This window comes from Terrapene carolina, unplaced genomic scaffold, assembly GCF_002925995.2.
Source record: "Terrapene carolina triunguis isolate 2854851 unplaced genomic scaffold, T_m_triunguis-2.0 Scaffold88, whole genome shotgun sequence".
In the NCBI taxonomy this organism is placed as follows: Eukaryota; Metazoa; Chordata; order Testudines; family Emydidae; genus Terrapene; species Terrapene triunguis.
The window spans coordinates 23,326,991-23,350,164 of record NW_020664439.1 but is presented as its reverse complement, the minus strand read 5'-3'; the positions used below and the strand labels follow the sequence as shown (position 1 = coordinate 23,350,164).

The following is a 23,174-nucleotide window of genomic DNA, read 5'->3' as shown; positions in this document are numbered from 1 at the left end:
GAGGGTGTGACACTGAGAGCAAACTGGCTAAGGCTCAGTCCAGACAAGATGGAGGCAATGTGACTAGTGGACTGAAGGAAGGATCATAAGGATATGGTAGGGATGGCTCCTGACCCTTTTGTTAGGGGGTTTGTCCAACCATTGTCCAAGATGTTAACAATTTGGGGGAGGTCCTGGGCCCCTGATTGCTCCTGGATTTCTAGCTGGTGTGGATAGCCAAGAATACCAATTTTTACCTGTGTCTGGTTAAACTTTGCAATCTTTTCTATTGGATCTGGATCCACTTACTGCAATGTGGCGACATTTGAGGAAGACTAATCAAGACCAGCAGCTGATGCACAACATGGCTGGCTCCCTGCTAGGCAGAATTAGTCACAGGGAATCTATTACATCTTACAGCTCTCCTAGCAGAGCACTAGCTTCCAGGTCCAAATGGGTTTATTTCCAGGCTACTCAACAGACTCTCTCTCTCTAGGTTGCTGGGGCAGTAGAGATCAGCTGAGCAAACAGTCCTTAGATTTAAATGTCTGGGAACTGATTGAAACATATACTGTATGTAGAGTCTGACTCTGGAGTGCACTTCTCCACTGAACTGACACACACAGTCTGATCTTCAGGGCAGGGCCGGCTCCAGGCACCAGCGGAGGAAGCATGTGCCTGGGGCGGCATTCCTTCCATTCTTGGGGTGGCACAGTCTGGGCGGCTTTTTTTGTTGTTGCTTGGGGCGGCAAAAATGGTAGATCCGGCCCTGCTTCAGGGCACCAATGTCAGGCCCATATTTTCTCTTGGGCATCTGACTGAAGGAAGGTGGACTCATTGGTTGGGTGATTAGCTGTTCTCATTATGATTATCCTTCTCTTGTTGCTGTTTAGAAGCCAAAATTGTCTGTTTTTAATCCCATTTTGTATATAGACTCTGGGCCATATTAGACAGGCTACCTTTTATAAATCAATCAGTAAATAAATTCATTGCTGTTTTGGACACAAATATTTTCTTTAAATAACTGTTATAATTAAAGTATTAAAAACCAATATGCAGCTGCTTACCATGAGAGCAAGGAAGGATTCTGAGCTTGTCTCCATCCTCATATTCATCCAGACAAATGGCACATACATCATACTCATCTCCTGCAGCAGAAAATTGTGAATCAATACTACATTAAAAGCTGTATAACAAGCTGTATAATCTTCAAACACATACAGATAGGTTCTTCTGGATATTTTCTTTAACGTCCATAGGTCAACTGTTATCTTTTCCCATCTACAGCAATTTTTTTTTAAGTTGTATTGTCCCTTTCATTATACTTATTTGAACTGTATGTTCATCTGTTCTCCTCTCAAGTGCAGGTTGATAAGGTTGCCATATTTCCTCAAGTTTGTGTGAAATGCCTTTTCTTTAATATTCTTATTAAAAATGTATTTAAAATATATGTCTACATTATAATATAGATGCATCAACTATCAGTGGAGTATGTTAATTAAAAATATAGTAGCTAAAGAACAAGCAGAAGAATATTCATTTTCATATGCCCCATTTTAATTTGACAGAAACTAGAATTCCACTTTTTTTAGAGGCAGGAGGACTGGAGGAAATCAGAATAATGAACAAGGAGCTATTACTTACCTAGTCATAAGACAAAACAAACACACACACACACACACACACAACTAAATAATATAAACCTCACAAACAAGATTTACATTATCGGTACGCTGCCCAGTATATAAACAATTTTCAACTGTCATATTCCTTTTTACCATGTGTTTTTATTAAGAATTTGACTTACTACAGGGGGGGTTTCTGCTTTGGTTCAGAGAATCATAGGGTGTCTTGTGTGTATGCCTGCAGACCTTGGCCCAACATAGGCTGTGGTCATGCCCGCTGGTCTTGTCTCAGATGGGAGGACGATGCAGACAAGCTGAACTGCCAAAGCTACAGACTTTTAACACGAGTGTTCTCTTGCCTCAATGAATATTTAGATTAGGGTTACCATATTCAAACATTTAAAAAAGAGGACACTCCACGGGGCCCCGGCCCCGCCCCCGGCCCTGCCCCAACTCCGCCCCTTCCCCGCCCCCGGTCCCGCCCCAACCCCACCCCTTCTCCGCCCTCATTCCAACCCCTTCCCCAAAGTCCCTGCCCCAACTCTGCCCCCTCCTCTGAGCACCCTGCATTCCCCCTCCTCCCTCCCGCTCTGATCTTGGTTGGGGGTTGCTAAGTGCTTCCCTGCTCCCCACTCGCCCCGCAGTCCCTATGCCCATGCCTGCCCTGCTCCGCCTCACCCTGCAGCCTCTGCGCCCCCCCGCCCCTGCAGCCTCTGCTCCCCCCGCCTGCCCTGCCCCCTCTGCACACACCCCCCCTGCAGCCTCTGCACCCCCCCTGCAGCCTCTGCTCCCCTCCGCCTGCCCTGCCCCCTCTGCACACACCCCCCCTGCAGCCTCTGCACACACTCCCCCTGCAGCCTCTGCTCCCCCCCGCCTGCCCTGCCCCCTCTGCACACACACCCCCTGCAGCCTCTGCACCCTCCCTGCAGCCTTTGCTCCCCCCGCCTGCCCTGCTGCCTCTACACACACACCCCCGCCTGCCCCCCTCCCCCGCTCACCCGGCAGACGGAGAACTGTGAGCTCCACGTGGATTCCAACACTGCCGGCTGCTCTGTGGGGGAGGAGGGGGAGGGAGCGGGGGAAGGGGAGGGACTCTGGCTGCTAGAGGCCCTAGTGGCTGCGAGCGGCTTTCAATCAGGCCAGGCGTCCAATCAGCCGCGCCACACTCCTCAGGAGGGGAAATCCCGGACATTTCTACTTAATTAGAAATCCCTCCCGGACGGCCATTTAAGGCTGAAAAACCCGGACATGTCCGGGAAAACCCGGACGGATGGTAACCCTAATTTAGATTCACATTCTTATGTTTGTTTTTCTATATACCTACGTGTATCCCTTCTAAACTTATCCAGAAGTTATACTGATGTATTCTCTTAGTTACATAAAGGAAACAAGCTACAGTTTTATTATCATTTTATACAAACACACACAATCAGACTAACAACTTAAAGCATTACTTTTTACAATATTTTTAATCTCTCAATCTGGTATTCTGTGTGGGCATTTAGTAACATCCTTGAAACATGTAGTAAACTGTTGCCTCAGTTGTTCGTTATTCTGTAATGAGGTATGCTAACAACCTAACCCCTGATAAATTACAATTACTAAAGAAATACACAAACACTAAAACTATGTGATGGGCTAAATATTCAGGTAAAATACAGCAAGAAGATTCTTCAGGGGACGGGGAGGCCAGAATTAACATTCAGAAAAGTTTGCCCAGTCATATATACCAGGAGTGTAGCTTCTGATAGGTGTTATATGAAGCGGGGATGTAAACAGGTTATGTGTAGCTACCAAAAATCTGTCTTGGTTCAAAGGTCTCCTGCATTTCAATCTAATGTATTTTAGGTCAGAAATTAGAGCTATCAAGCGATTTAAAAAAAATTAATCGTGATTAATCACGCAATTAAAAAAATTAATCATGTGATAATTGTGCTGTTTAAATATTTTTGGATGTTTTCTACATTTGAAAATGTATTGATTTCAATTACAACAGAATACAAAGTATACCGTGCTCACTCTATATTTTTATTACAAATATTTGCACTGTAAAAAAACAAAAGAATTTTTCAATTTGCCTCATGCAAGTACTGTAATGCAATCTCTTTATCATGGAAGTTGAACTTACAAATATAAAAAATAACTGCATTCAAAAACAAAACAATGTAAAACTTTAGAGCCTACAAGTCCACTCCTCACTTTCTGGGGACACTGTAAATAAGAACAGGCGGTCGCATGGCTCTGTTGTAGCCGGCATTGCAAGATATTTACATGCCAGATATGCTAAAGATTCCTATGTCCCTTCATGCTTCAACCACCATTCCAGGGCACATGGAATGATCATGCTGATCATGGGTTCTGCTTGAGAACAATCCAAAGCAGTGCGAACTGATGCATGTTCACTTTTGTCATCTGAGTCAGATGCCACCAGCAGAAGGCTGATTTTCTTTTTTGGTGGTTCGGGTTCTGTAGTTTCTGTGCTGAAGCGTTGCTCTTTAAAGACATCTGAAAGCATGCTCCATGCCTCATCCCTCTCAGATTTTGGAAGATACTTCAGATTCTTAAACCTTGGGCCAAGTGCTGTAGCTATTTTTAGAAATCTCACATTGGTACCTTCTTTGCGTTTTGTCAAATCTGCAGTGAAAGTGTTCTTAAAATGAACAACATACTGGTTCATCATCTGAGACTGCTATACAGTAACTCCTCGCTTAACGTTGTACTTATGTTCCTGAAAAATGCATCTTTAAGCGAAACGATGTTAAGCGAATCCAATTTCCCCATAAGAATTAATGTAAATGGGGGGAGGGGGAGTTAGGTTCCAGGGAAACTTTTTTCACCAGACAAGACTATAATTAATTAATATATATATATATATATATATATATATATATATTCATTCACATATACACACAGTATAAGTTTTAAACAAACAATTTAATACTGGTACACAGTGATGATAATTGTGAAGCTTGGTTGAGGTGGTGAAGTCAGAGGGTGGGATATTTCCCAGGGAATACCTTACTGCTAAATGATGAACTAGCAATTGGCCGAGCCTTCAAGGGTTAACTTGTTGTTAATGTAGCCTCACGCTATACAAGGCAGCACGAATGGAGGGAGGGGAGACAGCATGGCAGACAGAGACACACACACCGTGTGTGAGAGAGATGCACATTCCTCCTTTAAGTACACTGAACCCACTCAAAGTACACTGCCTTTTTAAGTAGATCAGCAAGCTGAGACGGCAGCTGCTGCCAGGAAGCTCCCTCCGTCCTAAGCCCTGTCGTGTGTCCCCCCTGCTCTATGGAAGATGGGGTAAGTGGGGAGCAAGAGGGAGGGGAACACCCTGACATTAGCCCCCCCTTCTCTCTCTCTCCCCCCCACCCCCCGTGCACAGCAAGCAGAAGGCTCCGGGGAGCAGCTCCAAGGCAGAGGGCAAGAGCAGCACATGGCAGTCGGGGGAGGCACAGTTGAACTGCTGGCAATTAATAGCCTGCTGGGCGGCTGCCGCACAGGGAACTTAGGGGAACAGGGAGCTGATGGGGGGGCTGCCGGTCCACCCTGGTTCCAAGCCCCCACCAGCTAGCTGGAATGGGCTGCTTTTCCTGCAAGCAGTGGACAAAGCAGGCGGCTGCCAAACAACATTATAAGGGAGCATTGCGCAACTTTAAACGAGCATGTTCCCTAATTGATCAGCAACGTAACAACGTTAACCAGGACAACTTTAAGTGAGGAGTTACTGTAACATGAAATGTATGGCAGAATGTGCGTAAAACAGAGCAGGAGACATACCATTCTCCCCCAAGGAGTTCAGTCACAAATTTAATTAACACACCATTTTTTTTAACTAATCTTCAGCATGGAAGAATGTCCTCTGGAATGGTGGCTGAAACATGAAGGGGCACACGAATGTTTAGCGCATCTGGCACGTAAATATCTTGCAACACCGGCTACAAAAGCGCCATGCGACCACCCGTTGTCACTTTCTGGGGACACTGTAAATAAGAAGTGGGCAGCATTATCTCTTGTAAATATAAACAAACTTGTTTGTCTTAGTGATTGGCTGAACAAGAAGTAGGACTAAGTCAGGGGTTCTCAAACTGGGGGTCAGGACCCCTCGGGGCTCGCGAGGTTATTACGGGGGGGTCGCGAGCTGTCAGCCTCCACCCAAAACCCCGCTTTGCCTCCAGCATTTATAATGGTATTAAATATATAAAAAAGTGTTTTTAATTGGTCAAGTGGCTTTTTAAGATTTGGGTTTTTTAAATTGCAGGTTGTTACGGTTTTTGTTTTGCTCAATGCACATTGTTGGGAATAATGCACCTTTTGTTAGTCTTTCTAAAAAAGAAAATGAAGCACTTAGTATATTTCCAACTTTTTTTTTTATCTGCTTAGTTGGTTAGTTTTCTACAACACCTTTTCCCAATTACTCTGTGCAGTCTTGTAACACACAGAGCATAACTTCTATTTAAATACCTTCCAGCTGATTCATAAAAGAAAAGCCTGGGACATTTGGGTAGCAATCTGATGCTATCCACATATTTACACATAAATGAACTTGGTTTCAGCTTCCAACTCAGGGCTTAGCTTCTACTTCACATTACCAAAAAAGGATAGTCTAATTATTCCTCTTTTCTGCCCTGATGATTTAGGATTACTGCATACTCTTTTTAGGATTTTAACTAATATGAACTAAGAACTAAGCCACCTCATTAACAATAGGTCTACTTTAATTAATCAGTCTACTGTTTCACCTGATTTTTACCAAGAAGCTTTTACACATTTCCCATTTTCCCAATATTGAAATCTTAGTCACCTTGCAGTAAGAAAACATAATCATTTCAGAGATACTAGTTCAGGTTATTAAAATAACAAACGGGGGACTGGAAACGTACAGTGTTCTTTACAAACATATAATAAGGAGCATTCTCCACCCTAGAGCTTTCAATATAAAATAAATTCAGGAAAATAGATAATATATTACACTTCAACAGCATCTATGAAAGGAGCTCAAAGTGCTTTGCAAACATTCTCAACATCTGGATAAGACAACATAATATTCCTCCTACAGAGGGAGATAAAGATGGGCAGGACTTGAACGAGATCACTGGTGAATAAGTGGCAAAGCTGGGAATAAAACTCCACACTCTTGACTCTTAGCCTCCTGACTTAACCATGCTCCCCGTTCACTTGTCTGTATTTCTGAAAATACACATCTACAGCATTCATTCACACAACTAAAGCTGTGCTGTACCCTAGTGAAGTCCTTCACAGGACTCTCTCCAATATTTAGGCAATACTTCGGTGTTCTGGGGAGAAAAACCCCCTACTTATGTGTACTCCTGTCTCTCTCGTAAGATCTGATCCTGCAACCTGAATGCTTGTGCAACCCACATGCTCATGGTGATGCCAAGGAATGCAGTATCAGCCACACCCCTTTATCAAAATATGGATTATACTTTACTCATCTCAAATTTTATACTGACTGATGAACAGTAGATTACATTGGTGGTGTTGTGTGTTTGGTATCTGCTATATGTATTTTCCAGCTACAGGGAAAACAGCAAAAAGTATAAAAGCAATGAGTCTTTCTGAATTAAGCATTGCGTGTAAGATGAGAAGCCAAAGCACACATTGTATTCAGATGGGGAGACACTGCTTTCTGGTGGATAAACTGAATTTTGCTATGTGTGGGGTTGAGATTCATGATGTAAATCATTCAATATCCATCTAACATTGACCCTAGTGCAGTAAGTTCTTCTGTTATATTTCACAGTTGAGGGGTGGGGAGGGAGGGAAATCTATCTATTGCTTGACTTCTGCATTATGACAGACACTACCAAATAAAACAAACCAACACGAGCCAAAACACTTTGCACAACAAGGCAAATTGGAAAAACTGGTTTGTTAAATATATATATATATATATATATATATATATATATATATATCAGTGGAGTAATAGCCATTGGGTTGGGATGGAAAAGGGTGAGGAGATGGAAGTTACTAAGGTGAGTGAAATATTATATAATAGACCAGCCCAAAGAATGTGTGCTGCAAATGTCTGCAGTGTGTTTCTGTGTCACCACTAGTAATTCAGGGAGAAATCTATTAAATACACCAAATTATATAACCTATTCATTACACATTTTGGCAGCAGGCAGGGCAATCAAGGTACACGCTGTTGCTACTACTACTATGTGATATTTATATGGTGCTTCATATTTTAAAAGCACTGCCCCAACATTAACTATTTAATCCCCACAACAGCACTATGAAGTAGATAAGTATTATCATTCCTACTTTACAGATGGGGAAATGGGGGGTGGGAGAGTGGTGGGGTTTTTTGTTTTTCTTCTCCCTCTCCCTGCCCTCCCCACCCCCAAGCTACATAGTGAGCCAGTGACAGAGCAGGGATTAGAACTCAGGATTTCTTTGTTCATGGCCCTGTGTTCAGGCTAGTTGAACACCAATGTTATAGTAAAATTCTTTGCTGCCTCATCTGCTTTCCAAGCAGTAAGTCCTAGAAACATAAGTGGTGTTACAAGAAAATTCTGGAGTATGCTGCTCTTGGAGAATGCATGTCATTCCTCGGGGGGAAGTGTAATTCCTCTCCAACCCCAAATATGGTGATCAGTTAGACCTTGAGTATGTTGGCAAGACCCACCAGCCAGACACCTGGGAAAGAATGTACTGTAGTAACTCAGAGCCTTCCCCCTCTAGTGTCCAATCTCTGCCTGTTGGGGATATTTGCTACTAGCAGTCACATATGGGCCATGTGCCATTGTAGGCAATCTCATCATACCATCCCCTCCATAAATGTATCAAAAGCTCAGTCTTGAAACCAGTCTAGGTGTTTTGCCTCACTATTCCCCTTGAAAGGCTGTTCCAGAACTTCACTTCTCTGATGGTTAGAAACCGTCACCTAATTTCTTGATCCTATTACTCAGTTACAATGTATTCAGTGATCCTCTCTAATTACAGAATGGTTGCAAAGTTCAACACAGATATCTGGGATATTAACTGACAGTGACGGATAGTAGAGACAATGCATTAAAATACTGGATGGTTTCCTCTTCTCAAAAAGATGTCCCTTGAAAATAATGAAATCCTGAAAAATGGGTGCACATTGTTCTTGAAAATACTGATTTGACTGGTATGTTTGTTGGAAAGTGAATGGAGTCCTTAATATACAGTACTCATTCAGAAAGCTGCCCAGTGCTCAACCATCATACACACCTTTAGACTGGATAAACAAAATTAAGCTTTATCAGTGAGGATTGTACAAAAACCGCAAAATTTAGCGGACAAGCAATATCTGATAGTGTTGACTAACCGAAACAAAAAACATTTCTCAAATGCCCTTTAAGGTCACACCCTCCAGCCTTGGCTCATCTCCAACATCCACTTCCTCAACTCCCGCTCTTGCACAACTGAGTATCTCTGGAAGTCCTGCAGCCAAGGTGAGCTCCTCCACTGCAAGTTTGGTCTCTCCTACTTCTTCAATTCTACCATTTTCTTAGCAAAACAACTCTGGTTTTTCCATCCTGACTGAATCTGAGCCCATAATCCCAGCTGCCAAATTGGACACCCTTAGGCAGCTTTGAAACTGTCTAAAATCTTAGCTAGAAGATGATATACATAACACAAGTCATATGCCCCTCCATTTTTTCCCATGGAGGGGATTAAAGAAGAAGGAAATCTGCTCCTTTGGCCTGAAATCTGTCATAGGGAGGCAAGACTAGGTCAATATGCTTTCATTGCCCCTCCCTCCAATCTCATGAGTTCTGTGCTTCTGGAGCTTTTCTGTGTTTGGTTGTGGCGCCTGATACTAGGAGAGCTACTCTTCACATCACTATCCCCACAACAAACCTGTTGGGATTTTATTGGACAAATTGCATTATTTACATGGATTCTTGTGTTTTGCTTTCAAACCCCACTGGGAAGGGGATGCATCCAGGTACAGGCAAGGGAGCCATGTTACAATAAGAGAAGGTACTCAGGACATGCCAGCCTTTCAAAGGTGCCTTGGGATTTGTGTGATCCCCTGTGGATCTCACACCATCTATGAATTAGTAGGACCATGTCCTGTTGTGTTCTTCTCAGATGGCCAAATCCCACCTCCCAGACCATACAGCACCTTGGCAACTCATACTGTTTAATTTTCCAGATGTTTTGCAGACATTCTCCTCATCCACCCACTAGAAACAGCAAAAGACTACAAGGGATTTTAGAAATTATGAATAAAATTTTACTTAACTGTGATGTGCAAAACCTCTCGTAAGCACGCAATAATCTTTTAATTGATTGAGATACATAAATATACATTTATTAAAGTTACCTCATTCATCTATCTGTAGAACTGCAATATTTCTGGTACTTATTAAGAATGCAAGATGGAGAAATAAAACTGCCAAGATTTTTTTTTTTTATTTTTTTCCCCCTATGAGACCCGCACAGTACTGTGCAGCCAGGCAGATGGGCTAATAAAGAACAGTAATTAGATCAGTGATAATCCCATTTGAAGGAATAAATCAATTTATAAATTCCTAGTAAATAGCAGACCTATACTTATTACTATGTAATAATGTAAATGACATGTCACTAATCACTTCCTCTTTTGCAGCCCTTCATTTTGGAAAATTATAACTGTCATAAGGCACAATGGAGTCGAGTGTTTTTTGAAAAACTATAATGTACAAGATGTTTTGATTTGTTCTTAGATTTCAACATATGAACATATGGTGTCCACTCCCATCATCTAACACTGAGCTGAAAATAGTTACTTAGGCCTAGAGCCTCAAAGGTATTTAGGTGCCTGATTCTCATTAGGCTAGGCACCTAATTACTTTTGAGGATCTCAACCTTAGTGTAAAATTACCCATACTCTTACAGTGTAGTATATACCACATTTTTTAAATGTGAAGATTGAGTCCAAATTTTCAAATCTAAGCACTAGTTAGTCCTTAAATCCATATTTAGACAAATAAAAGTCCTGACTTTCAAACGTGGTAAGCAAGCCACAGCTCTGAAAATCTTGGCACTGATATCTAAATGTGGATTTAGACCCTAACATTAGGCACCCAAACTTGAAAATTTTGGCTTAATTCTTTTCTTTTCTCCCCACATAGTTCATGTGCTTTGATCCCATCAAGGACAAGTCACATCTTTATTTTCCAATGTTCTACTTTCCCCAAGGTTAAAATATTTTGTTTTCTGCATGATCATTTGAATACACCGTTATTCCTTTGCTGTGCAAGATTTGAAATCTATTTGATTTTGCCTTAAATTCCATGTTAATATAAACTGCATCTCCTTGCTAGCTTTTCTGTGCTACAATATAGCCCAATTCACACATTTTCTATTCTTCATACTGTTCAAATTTCATTACGGTCAAACAGCATAGTAGATGGAATTGAATTGGTCATGTATTTGATAGCTAATTTTTGGTACAAATTAAACAGCAAAAGAGATGAAGTCCCACTGATTCTGTGTGCCCAAGATTTTGCCCATTCTTATTTGAATAACATTTTTACAACATGAGAAACCAGGACACACACATTGTATTGAGAATCCTTACTTTGGTTAGAGAATCCTTACTTATGGTTTAGTTCTTCTACCACGTACCTTTGTTATGTGGGGTCACTCAGAGAATAGGCATGTTAATGGGAAAGTGCACAAAAGCCACCCCATAGAAGGTGTCTTCCATTCCAGTTGCTAACCCTACTTACTAGGTAACTGTTGTAACTCTTCGGACACAGGATGGGATACGTATTTTATCAGTGTGTTTATCTGTCATGAATATTTATATAGTGGGCTTTGGATCATGACTTTACTGAAGTCAGTGAGAAGATTCCTATTGACTTCAGTAGACTTTGGATCAGGCCCCATCTCAAGATAGAAAATCTGTGTGACATCTTCTGTTTTATATTAAGTTCTTTTTACAGATGGTAGAGCACCCTACCTCCACAGAGACCTATTTTGTCATGTAATCCTTTGCCTGCTATCCGATGTTATAACACAGAAGTGCACCTCATGTGTTATGGGTCCTGTTATGGGTGCTAATGGATTTTGCATTAGTGCCTTGCAAAATTTTATCTTCAACAGCAGCATCAATCAACCTAATTTGATTCCTGTATTGCCAAGTTGATGTACAACAAATATTGGGCTAAATTTGTCCTTGGTGTAACTTCTCTGAATATAGTAACATCAAGGATGAATTTGGTCCATGCTGTCTAGACATCAATATGATCACAGTGATCACTTTATTTAAAGGAGCTTTGAAGAATAATAAGGTTGAAGTCTTACTATGACCTTTTTTTTTTTTTTAACTTTAAGGGGGAGCTATTTCTTTGTCTTGTCATCTCTAAGAAATTATTATGAGGACCAAAAACTTCATAGCAACTCACTGATTTACCAGAGACCTTCCTGAAATTTTAGTATCAACAACTCAGCTAGATTATTGGAATGTTGCTTTGAAGCTTACCAGCTAAAGTAGCTTGAAGAAACCCAAACTAAGGGGAGAAAGCATTGCTTTTTCTTGCACACACCAAACATTATATGCATCAGCTACCTCTACTAAGAATTACTATTTCCCACCTATTTAGTCTCAAACTGGCTTATTGCTCTCAAAATTGTCACTTATTGCCTTCTCTGCCCTCTTGTATGTGGAGATGGGAGTGATACAATGTGTGGACATGGAGAATTTGTGTGCATGGAGTGGGGGTAGGTAAAGAGTAAGGGAAGAGTGTATTGACTGGATGATAAGAATGGAAGGAAGTCCGAATGTATTGGTTAGGGGTGAGAATGGAGTCTGTTACACCACAGATTGGAGACTGGGGGCAGGGCCGTAGCAACAAAGAACGTGGCCCCCTCCGAATGTGGCCCCCTCCGAACATATGTCCGGGCGGGGCCCCTTACAATGCAGAAACTGGAATGCGGTATTTATTCTGCCACTTTTAGGGGCCCCCTTCCTTGCGGGGCCCCCTCCGGTCGGAGGGTACAGAGGGCGCTCGCTACGCCTCTGACTGGGGGTGAGGCTAAGAGTAACCAATGATCAGACAGCTAAGGATAGCTGGTCCCATTCAGTTGTGTGCAGATTTAAGACGTTTTGGGGGGAGGGGAGGATTTGAGAGTATAAAGAGTCTGAGGATAGGAGGATTAGACTATGGGTAGGGTTGTTTATGGGGGAGGTTGAGAGACAGAAATCAGGACTAGGGACGACAAAGGGACATAATGGGGAAAGACAGAGAAGGGAGGCAATATTAGAAGATTGAGTTTTACAAATGCTCAATGCCAGGATTTAACTAGCTTTTAGTGTTCATTAAACACAATCCAATTTTGAGTATACAATGTCATCTCAGTGTAACAGAGGCTCATCTAGCTATCGATCTGATCTTGAATTGCTGGTAATTTTACCCATATGTAATATCAGAATTAACAGTTCTAAGAACAAATCCCACTTTAATACATTATTGATGTGAACTGCCATGTACTCACTCTATCACTTCAACAAAGGCAACTTGATCAAATATTTATAACTTTTTCCAGCTGTTTGTATATTTAAGCAATAATTTTCAGAGAAAGTATTAAGTACAAATGGTTTAAAGTTCAAATACCCTAAAGCCCATTGCATTGTAACTAAACAACGAGATCTACAACAAACACAAAAATGAAGGCTGCTGTTCACAAGCCCCCAGGAATAGTAAACAACATGGAAAATCCGCTTTAAAACTTCCTTTCAATAGCCCAAGTATTGTCTCTTTGCTGAAAGTCAGTAGAAAAGAATTCAAAATATCTGCACTGCATAGTCAAGGCTAGATTGTGCCCTGGTCCTATGTGGTTGCATGGGGCCATAAGGAGAAGACTGACCCCAGCCCTCTGTGCAGCAGCCTAGGACCTTCCTGGGTTGTGGCTCTGGGTACAGGAGGGAAAGTAGGGGCTGCATGCTCAATACCACCCCCACAAGCAAATGGGGAGAGGCTAGACCCATGATCCATATATTGGCCAGCAGGACAGGGAATATGCTACGCTCTCTGTTCCCTGGTGCAAGAGGGGAACCTGGAGAAGTATTGTACTTTTTCTGAGACACAATTTCTTCCTGGAGTTCCTGGGTCAACACAGTTATGCACCACCCAATACTCAGGGCTAAGACTACAGCCTCCATCTACCCTTGAGCACACATCTCATTTATTGCTAAGTCAGTAGTTGGGATTAGACAGAAGGAAGAAGAGGACTACAAGGTACACACACATCAAGTGGGTTGTAGCCCACGAAAGCTTATGCTCTAATAAATTTGTTAGTCTCTAAGGTGCCACAAGTACTCCTGTTCTTTTTGCGGATACAGACTAACACGGCTGCTACTCTGAAACCTGACACACATCAAGGAGCTATAAAACAATGCCACACTGAAAATGTGATATTCAAAAGAATTAGATGGTAAGGGTCAGATCTGTGTGCTAGTTCCACTGAAGAATAACATTCAAGTAAAGCTGAACAACCCTATTGAGATCCATCTTTATATCCATGTAACTGAAAATAGAATTTGGATCAACAAAGACTGCATTGGTATGACTAAACAAAATTTTACCCAACAAGACTGCACCAGTGTAATTGAGAAAAATCTGGAGTATTAACTTCAGTCTCTATAGACCTAATTACTTGGGTCCAAATGACTTAATCTGAGGACAAAATGAGGACCTTTAAGTTTGGTCAAGCAGGAACTCAAAAGGAAAGTGGGCCAGATTAATCCCTGATGTAACCCCACTGACTTCTCATGATGTATCTACATCAACATGAATTAAATTTAGAAAGACGGTACAGGGTTGGTGAGGAGGAGTTTCAGCAATGTCAGTAGGGCCACTATTAGTCATATGGAAGGTCTCGGGAGGATTACTACTATAAAAAAATATATAGCTGTGTTGGATTCTCTGGTGCTGCTGTTTGTGATCATTGCTATTACTGGTGAGTACTTAATTCACTAGCTTCTGTTTGTTGGGGGATAGAGTAAAGGGGAATTGCTTTTAATCAACTCTGATGGGACCTTCAATATCAAGAACTGGTAGTTCTGAACATTTTGCTAATGAAGACTCGGCATGGGATGCCCAGGACTTCGCTGAGACCCACTTGCTTAGAAAATTCTCAACCTAAGTCTAAATGGCTACAGAGGAAAAGGAGTATGGTGTGGTGGGATTAAGTCACAAGTTAAATGCTGTCAAGTATCAGAGGGGTAGCCGTGTTACCTGCCTCTGGAAATTTCCACTACATGCATCTGACGAAGTGGGTATTCACCCACGAAAGCTTATGCTCCAATACGTCTGTTAGTCTATAAGGTGCCACAGGACAAGTTAAATGCTGGTGAAGCTCCATTAGATCAATAGTGTAGTTGCATCCGGGATGCATTTTCCCCTTCAAGTATAAAGGCTTCAGTTTCCCATGCAGGAAATGAAAGATCTATCTATGAATAAGAACTAGCTCCACAAAGTGAGAAACAGAGAGATGTGGATCTGTTTCACAGCTATTCTTACAAAGACTATGCCCTTTTAAAAGAAAAAAAATAAATAACCCACTTACAACAATGGATCAGTTTAAAGAAAAAAAAACACCCCCAAAAATGTCCTGCAAACTAAAATTAACTCTGGATTTATGGGATGAGAGAACCCAGGTCCTTAATTAATCCATATCATTCTAGGATTTTTTAAAAAATATTTTTTTCCAGATACATCTTTGGTATAGTGCTATCCAAAAGGTTTTACATTCAACTCTAGTATGAGCTGGTAAATTTTAAATCAGTAGGGGGGAAAAAGAAAAATAAACAGACTAAATTCTTCTTTGGTCTAACTCCATTGACTTCTATGGCATTACATGAGAGGGGAGAGGGCAAAGCCTGAGCAGCAATGGAAGGCTACTGACCTCTAGCTGAAAAATGTTATCCGCTAACAGCAGAAGCCTGTGAAAGCTGACAGTCCGTTCTATTCCTGTTACTAATTTTAATAAGATAGCTCAGTATGGCCCATTTCAGACTTACTGTATTCTAAATATTCAAACATAAGTTTTGCATTCTACAATACTCTGATTAACACTGATAATTAGTCATTCTAAGTCACATCATGCAGGATGCGGAGAGTATCCTGGGTGGAGCACAGGATTGGTTCCAGTTGCTTCAGGTATTGCTACTCTCATTACTGAATGATCAAATTTTCTATATATGATATCAGACCTAAAAAAAAGGTTAAAAATAAAGTTGCTCTGATGGCTCAGATGCAGATTTGATCTCAGATTTTATCTAATAATGCTGATTGGTATGGAAGGAAGGGAGCTATATAAATAGGTCCATAAGTTTGCCACAAGTGGCATTTTGCCACAGAAACATTTTAAATGATCCACTGATGCTTGATTCATATTTTTATAGAACAAAGGGTTTAGTCTCCTCACAGCTTGCTGTCTGAGTACATTTGCTATAGATACGATAAAAGCTAATCAGAGAATGTCAAGGTCCTGCACTTCCTTACCCTACTTAGAGGTCACTAACAATATCTCCCCTAAATACAAAAGTGAGCTAATTAGCCAGCCACAGCATGTTTTCTGGCTGGGAATGACAGTGTGTGCTGCAGATGTGTGCAATATTCACACACAGATACATGCATGAAAAAAACACTTGGTTTTTACAAATGGTGTATTTTCAAAATATTAAATAGTTTAAACTATGTATTGATTGTAAAAAAGTGTGGTGAATCTATATTAAACACAGAGGAAAGTTGTGGTTTTTAAAAAAAATTTTGCTTTTGCTTGTGTGTGTTTTACTCTTTCTATACTGCTCTGGAACCCCAGTTGTCTTGGATCTTGGGTATTTTTGTCCCTATTTCCCTTATCTTCTCCCCCTAAACAATTAAGGTTTCCTACTATGTTTTGACTTTCCCCCCTGAAAAGTCTTTATTCAGAAAGGCTTCAAAGGAGCATAATTCAACCTCCAAATTGGAACACTTCAAATCTGTACACTTTACAAACTTCAAATCTGCACAGAAAAACTAAATTTATGCATGTAAAGCAGATCATTGCCATTTGTAAAAGCAAAGAAAAGGTGACCTCTTTTTTTAGAGACAGGTGGAATGTCTCATCCTGGTGTCACCTGAAGCAGTCACCATCCAGCTGAACAAGTAAAATCAATGAGTTTGTGTATAGATCATCTTCAGACCTCCCCCAATTAGATTTGTCATGATGCTACCAAGAGAGCTTTCTAGGAAGACAGTCCCTTTCTTAAAAAGCTTACAGTCTAAATTAAACAATTAAACAAGAGGAAAGGGGAGGGAGAACAAGGCAAACCACGAAAAGAGTGAGTAGGTTGTTACAAATAGATACTCTGGCTACAGGAGCTATGTGTACAATTGGGATGGTACTGAGACATTACTCTTTCTCTCTCACTAAACACATACAATAAATAATTAACAGTAAACCCCATGAACTGACTTGCTTGAAGGAACACTAAATTGTGTTTTCAATGGAAAATGCAAAAAAAACCAAAAAACCCCCAACATGCTTAATATTTCTGGTTTTAATTAGGAATCCTTAACAGGGAGCAAAATTAACATTAGCCTTTTGGCTTGAGATCACTCCTTTATAGCCAATTCTATCCCCAGAGAAATAGAATATTATAGCAAGGTTCAGTCAACCCTGTAAAGTGAAAAGCTTATTAATTTTTTATGAGACCAACTTTGCATATGACACTGAACAAACTCTTAAACTGAACAGCTGCTTTGCAGGTAGTACCTACAATGTCATTAATAATGCAGGAACGTTATCAGAGGCAGTGGAGAACTGCTTATGGCTCTGTCCCTGAATCTAAACCAATCCCTAAAGTGATACTTCTGCACACCCAAATACATTGCACATTAACATGAACTTTACAGTAGCCATTTATTTTTATGAAATTCTCTTCAATTGTTACTTTGTACCTACTACTAGCTTGTACAAATGAACTATTACATGGCAAAATTATAGATGCGTAAAAAACCAAAAGTGAAGTGTGCAATAGATACTCCTTTTCTTCGGAAGCAGACCCAAACATGCAGGACTTTTTGAGACAGCTGTTAAGAAAATAAGAACAGCCATACTGCATCAGACCAATGGTCCATCTAACCCAGTATCCTGTTTTCTGACAGAGGCTGGTGCCATATGCTTCAGAAGGAGTGAACAGGGCAATTTATCGAATGATCCATCCCGTCATCCAATCCCAGCTTCTGGTAGTCAAAGGCTTAGGGACACCCAGAGCATAGGGTTGCATCCCTGACCATCTTGGCTAATAGTCATTGCTGGATCTATCCTCCATGAACTTATCTAATTCTTTTTTGAACCTAGTTATATTTTTGGCCCTCACAACATCCCTTGGGAACAAATTCCACAGGTTGACTATGCACAGTGAAGTACTTCCTTATGTTTGTTTTTAAATTGTCTGCCTATTAATTTCATTGGTAACCCTTGTTTGTGTGTTATGTAGAGGGGTAAATTTAACACTTCCTTTTTCACTTTCACCATACTATTCATGATTTTCTAGACCTCTATCATATCTCCCCTTAGTCTCTTATGCAATCTGAACAGTCCCAGTATTTTTAATCTCTTCTCATATGGAAGCTGTTCCATACCCCAATCATTTTAGATGCACATTTGTCACATTTTTCCAATTCTAATACATCTTTTTTGAGATGGGGCTACCCGAACTGTACACAGTATTCAAGGGATGGATGTACTATGGGTTTATATAGTGATATTATATTATCTATCCCTCTCCTACTGGTTCCTAACATTGTTAGCCTTTTTGAATGCTGCCACACATTGAGCAGATGTTTTCAGAGAGCTATCCATAATGACTCCACAATCTCTTTCTTGAGTGGTAATAGCTAATTAAGACCCCATAATTTTGTATGTATAGTTGGGATTATGTTTTCCCGGTGTGCATTACTTCACACTTATCAATGTTGAATTTCATCTGCCATTTTATCACCCAGTTTCCCAGTTTCGTGAGATCCCTTTGTAACTCTTCGCAGTCAGCTTTGGTCTTAACTATTATGAGTAATTTTGTATTGTTGGCACCTCACTGTTCATCCCCCCTTTCCAGATCACTTATGAATACTTTGAACAGCACAGATCCCAGTACAGATCTGTGAGGGACCCAGCTATTCACCTCTCTCCATTGTGAAAACTGGCCCTATATTCCTACCCTTTGCTTCCTATCTTTTAACCAGTTACTGATCCATGAGAGGACCTTCCTCTTATTCCTGGCTGCCTACTTTACTTAAGAGCCTTTGGTGAGGGACCTTGTCAAAGGCTTGTTCTACTGCACTGAATAAAATAAATTATTGACCTTTTAATTTCTCAGTGTGCATTTAGTCATTTTGACTAACTTTTAGTGATTAACTCTATACAAAGTAAATATTTTGGAATTAAATTTTTAACTGATCACATCCCCTGGCTTTCTAGGAGCATTGGAGGGAAGGCAGCACACACTGCAGAAAAGTGGGTAATTATACCCACAACACAGTTCAGCTTATCCAGAGCCTCTAAAACAGTGGGCAACTTACATGCCCCAAATACTTCTGTTTCCAGACACATGACTAAATAAAACATCACACTGTCTTGTAGTCGCTGTCAATGCAGTGAGAGAAAACAGGAAGGGAGCCATTGGGGTGTGAAGGAGCTGACAGTTAAAATTTAGGACATAAGAAATAACCCTAAGTTTAGCACTGGCTTTAAAGTTACTCCTGAGGGAATTCTGTGCCAAAAAAATAAAAATTCTGAGCACAATGTTTTAAAATTCTGAAAAATTCTGCATATTTTTATCTGTCAATAAATAGATGTGGAGGCTCCAGCATGGCAGTAGGGAGCACAGGCCACAGGCTGCAAGGGGATGGGAGATTACCCTGCAGCCCTGCCCCCGGAACACAGACTGACACAGCCCAAGAGCCGGGCCTACCCCAGAAACCCCTCAGGGCCCTGCCTCTCCCCTCCATGCGCTCCAAGATAGCGAGCGAGGGGAACAAAGTCTCACAGCACACCCAGCCCTGGCCCCCAATCCAGGTGTGGGGCAAGCAGGCTCAGCTGGCAAGATCCAAGTGTGGAGGGGATTAGTGTGGGGGAGATCCGGGTGTGGGGTGGTTTCTGGGTGTGGGGGACTCAATGGGGAGGTCAGGGTGCTGAGGAAGTGGGGGTTGGTGGGATGCTGAGGGAGTGGGTGTTGGTGGGGTGGAGGTCTGGGTGCAGCTGGTTGGGGCTCAGTGGGGTGGGGATCTAGGTGCAGGGGGGCTCATTGGGGTGGTGTAGGAGGGTGGGGGTTCAAGTGCGGGGCACAGCAGGAGATGGTCTGGATACAGGGGGATGGGCTTGGTTGGGGGGTCTGGATGCAGGGGTGAGGCTCAGCAGGGGATTCTGGTGCAAGGGTGAGGCTTGGTGGAGGGATCTAAGTATGAGGGGGTCTGGATGTACAGGGGTTGGGCAGATGGGAGAAGCAGCTCCCCGTACAGTGATCCCTCCCACTGTGGCTGAGGCGTGATGGGGCAGGAAGTGGAGGAGGGGGTGTGGAGCTTCCTGCATCTGGGGGTGGATCTGACCCAGCTTCATCCATTCCTTGCAGGGGAAGAGGAAGTTCTGTCTTCCCCAGCCCAGCTGGTACTAGCAGCTGAGCTTGGCGCAGGGTAGGAGCCACGGGCCAGGACATCCCCAGCCACACCCCCAGCAGAGATTTAGCTCTCTGGCAGCTGCTCCAAGCACCTAACACGATGCGCCCATGATGCTGGGGCAGGGCGTGTGACCACTCTTGTGGCTTCCCTTTGCTTCCCTGTCATTTTCTGCAGAGAAGCAAAGAAATCTGCAAAGGACATGAATTCTGCATGTGCGCAGTGGTGCATAATTCCCCCAGGAGTATGAGGTGTATAAAATACCATAATAAACTCCTAAAGCACAACAGTACATGTAGGGTCTGCTCCAGCTCCCATGGAAGCAAATGTCAAAACTCCCTCTAATTCAGTGGGAGCAGGATCAGGCCCAAGATGTCTGTTTTGTTAGAATGTGCTTTCATTTCAAATGGCACTGTCCAGTTTAAGTAGTCTCAGAATTGGTTTTCAAAGCTATACAAAAAATCCATTTGGTATTAGTATTTATTTAAGACCAATGGAGTTGGATTATTTAGACAATCAAGATCCACTTGCCTTTCTTAAATTTATGTACAGGAAGCTTCTTAAGCTGATCTTTTCGAAGCCGATTCCTTCTTGCTCTATGTCTATCTTGCACAAATTTTGTGATCTGGAAAGAAGCAGACATAAATAAGATGATAGAAACATAAAAGACAGCAATATAACAATGAAATAGCCAGTTTTGTTTTGTGAGCAACCATTCTAAGTTAGCCAAAGATGAACTGTCCCCAGGATTGGGGTAACATACAGCCATCTTTGTCCCAGTTGGACTCAAGGGCAAAGAGGTATATATACAAACAGCAGTGAAGCAGGATAATTTTACACCAGTAAAATCTCTAGATGACCATGATACTAAAAGCTGAATATATATATAACATTTATACAGAAAATAATTTAATAGGAAATAATGGCAAACTCCTTGCTGTATCCTGTACAACCCCACTGAAGCAGCACCCTGGCTTAAGTCAATGGGGTTGAAGGTGGTGTAGTCACGGCAGTATATGGCTCATTTGGCTTGACTTTGTTTTCATTTACAGTGGTTCTACACCAGTGTAACTCCGCAGGCAGATTATTCCCTGCTTAGTAGGAATTTATTCGTAGCACCTAGCTTCAGTTTCCCTTTTTCTAACTTCAGGCTGTCTCCTATCTTGCTCCCTTTGATCACACAGAATAAATCCTTCTTATTTTTCTTACACTCCCACAGATATTTTTAGTCTGTTACTATGTCCTGACTTTGTATGATGAGATTATTTTCATGGCCAATTTTAGAAAGGAAATTATGAGACCGCCTTATCTACAATGGTGCTAAAAGACAAACTGAACAATCCAACTTGGAAGATGGCAGAGCTCACCATTTTGTTAACTGTAACAGTTATACAGCCAAAGCAGAAGAGACTGTGCAGCTAGCTACCTTATGGTACAATAAATACTGTTGAATATTAGTGTTATAAACAACGTTAACTTTCCTTGCCATCTGATAATCACTTAAGGAGTTGTTTTCATTTTATGACTGTAGTAAGATGAGGCCCTGAAACATAAACCCTTATCAGAGGCCCAGTATGAGGCCTGAACTAAAGTAATGGTCAAGACTTTGCTAACATAAAGCAAAGTTAAGCTGTGAGCCAGAGGCAGGCCCTGCTCACAGAAGCTGGCAAGGAAAGGGCTGATGCTGCAAAAAGAGACATACCTAAAAGGTACTGGACACCAGATATCAGAACATTCGCATACTTGTACGTTCCACACACAACAAGGAACAAGCTGACCCATCCCAATGATAGGGCCAAAAGAATAATATGATGAATAGAGTTGTTTTGTTCAAACCAACATGTACAAGGTGAGACGAGGCACCTTGCTACGTAGAGGGGTTGTACCTTGCTACGTAGAGGTAGCACCTCAATATGTCAGGAGTGATGTGTAACTTGTTTGTATCTGTGTATAAGAATGCATCCCTGAGTGGATATCTTTGTCCAGCCTAGGGGGCAGTGGAAAGTCCCGCCACTGACCGAGCTGAGTCCATAGCCAGGGGGCACATAGTCGTAGTACGTCCTCTAGAGTAAAGTCTAGAGGGAACTATTACTGTGCTTTGTTTGACAATAAACCTGGCCGACGTGCCTTCGTACCTTACTAGAGTCTGTGGTCATTGGGGGTTCTCTTCGGATCTGCTGTGTCAGCTATCTGCGCAGAGCTAGGGCAGCACACAGAGGGAACACACGCACACAGCCGATTGATATCAACAATGAACAGAGCAGAGCACCACACCGGGAGCGTCTGACAACACTGACCACTGCTATTCTTATAAAACTACCCCTTATCTCTTTTTGTTTAATATAATGCAAGTATAAATGTAGGTATAAGTGATACAGACGAAATACACAATGTGTGTTATGAACATGCTATCTGATGACAGTTTAGCTGAAATGTTGATATCAATGTAATTCCTCCCTGAGGAAAACAAACTTGCCATTTTTTGTTTTGCATTTATAGCATATTTAGATGTTCCTGTTGTTTGGAGACTGAACTTCCAGTCATTTTTTTTCCAGGTGTGAACTGTGTAGTGGTAAGATTTTATGTTTGTATTTCATATAATTTAAAATAAAAAATAAAGAATAATAATGTAGCATGTATTAAATGTATAGGTGTATGATTTCATTATATTTTGCTAGCCATTTTTTTTTTTTTTTTTTTTTTGGAATAGCAGAAAGGACTGGCCTAATGGGCCATTGGTAAAGATGCATTAGCCAGAATTTGTATTTGAAGCTGATTTTAAGGCAGTGACAGACTTTAGGGTTACCATTTTGTTGTAGGTAGAGCCTTTTAAAATAAGTAAAAAAATGCAATGATTTTTTGCATTGCAATTTGATGTTTTTGTTGAAATGTTTTGTGTAAATTAATT

General features: G+C 41.4%; 1 protein-coding gene across 1 annotated transcript in view; it reads right to left on the bottom strand.

Annotated features, from left to right (window-relative positions):
• Positions 1-23,174, bottom strand: part of RNF13 (ring finger protein 13) — a 120,800-nt gene that overhangs the window by 3,395 nt on the left and 94,231 nt on the right. Inside the window, exons 10-11 of the mRNA XM_026649993.2 lie at positions 20,798-20,891; positions 1,047-1,127 (exon numbers count right to left, since the gene is read on the bottom strand). Of these exons, the coding sequence (XP_026505778.1) occupies positions 1,047-1,127; positions 20,798-20,891 (175 nt within the window). The remainder of the gene's footprint in view (positions 1-1,046; positions 1,128-20,797; positions 20,892-23,174) is intronic.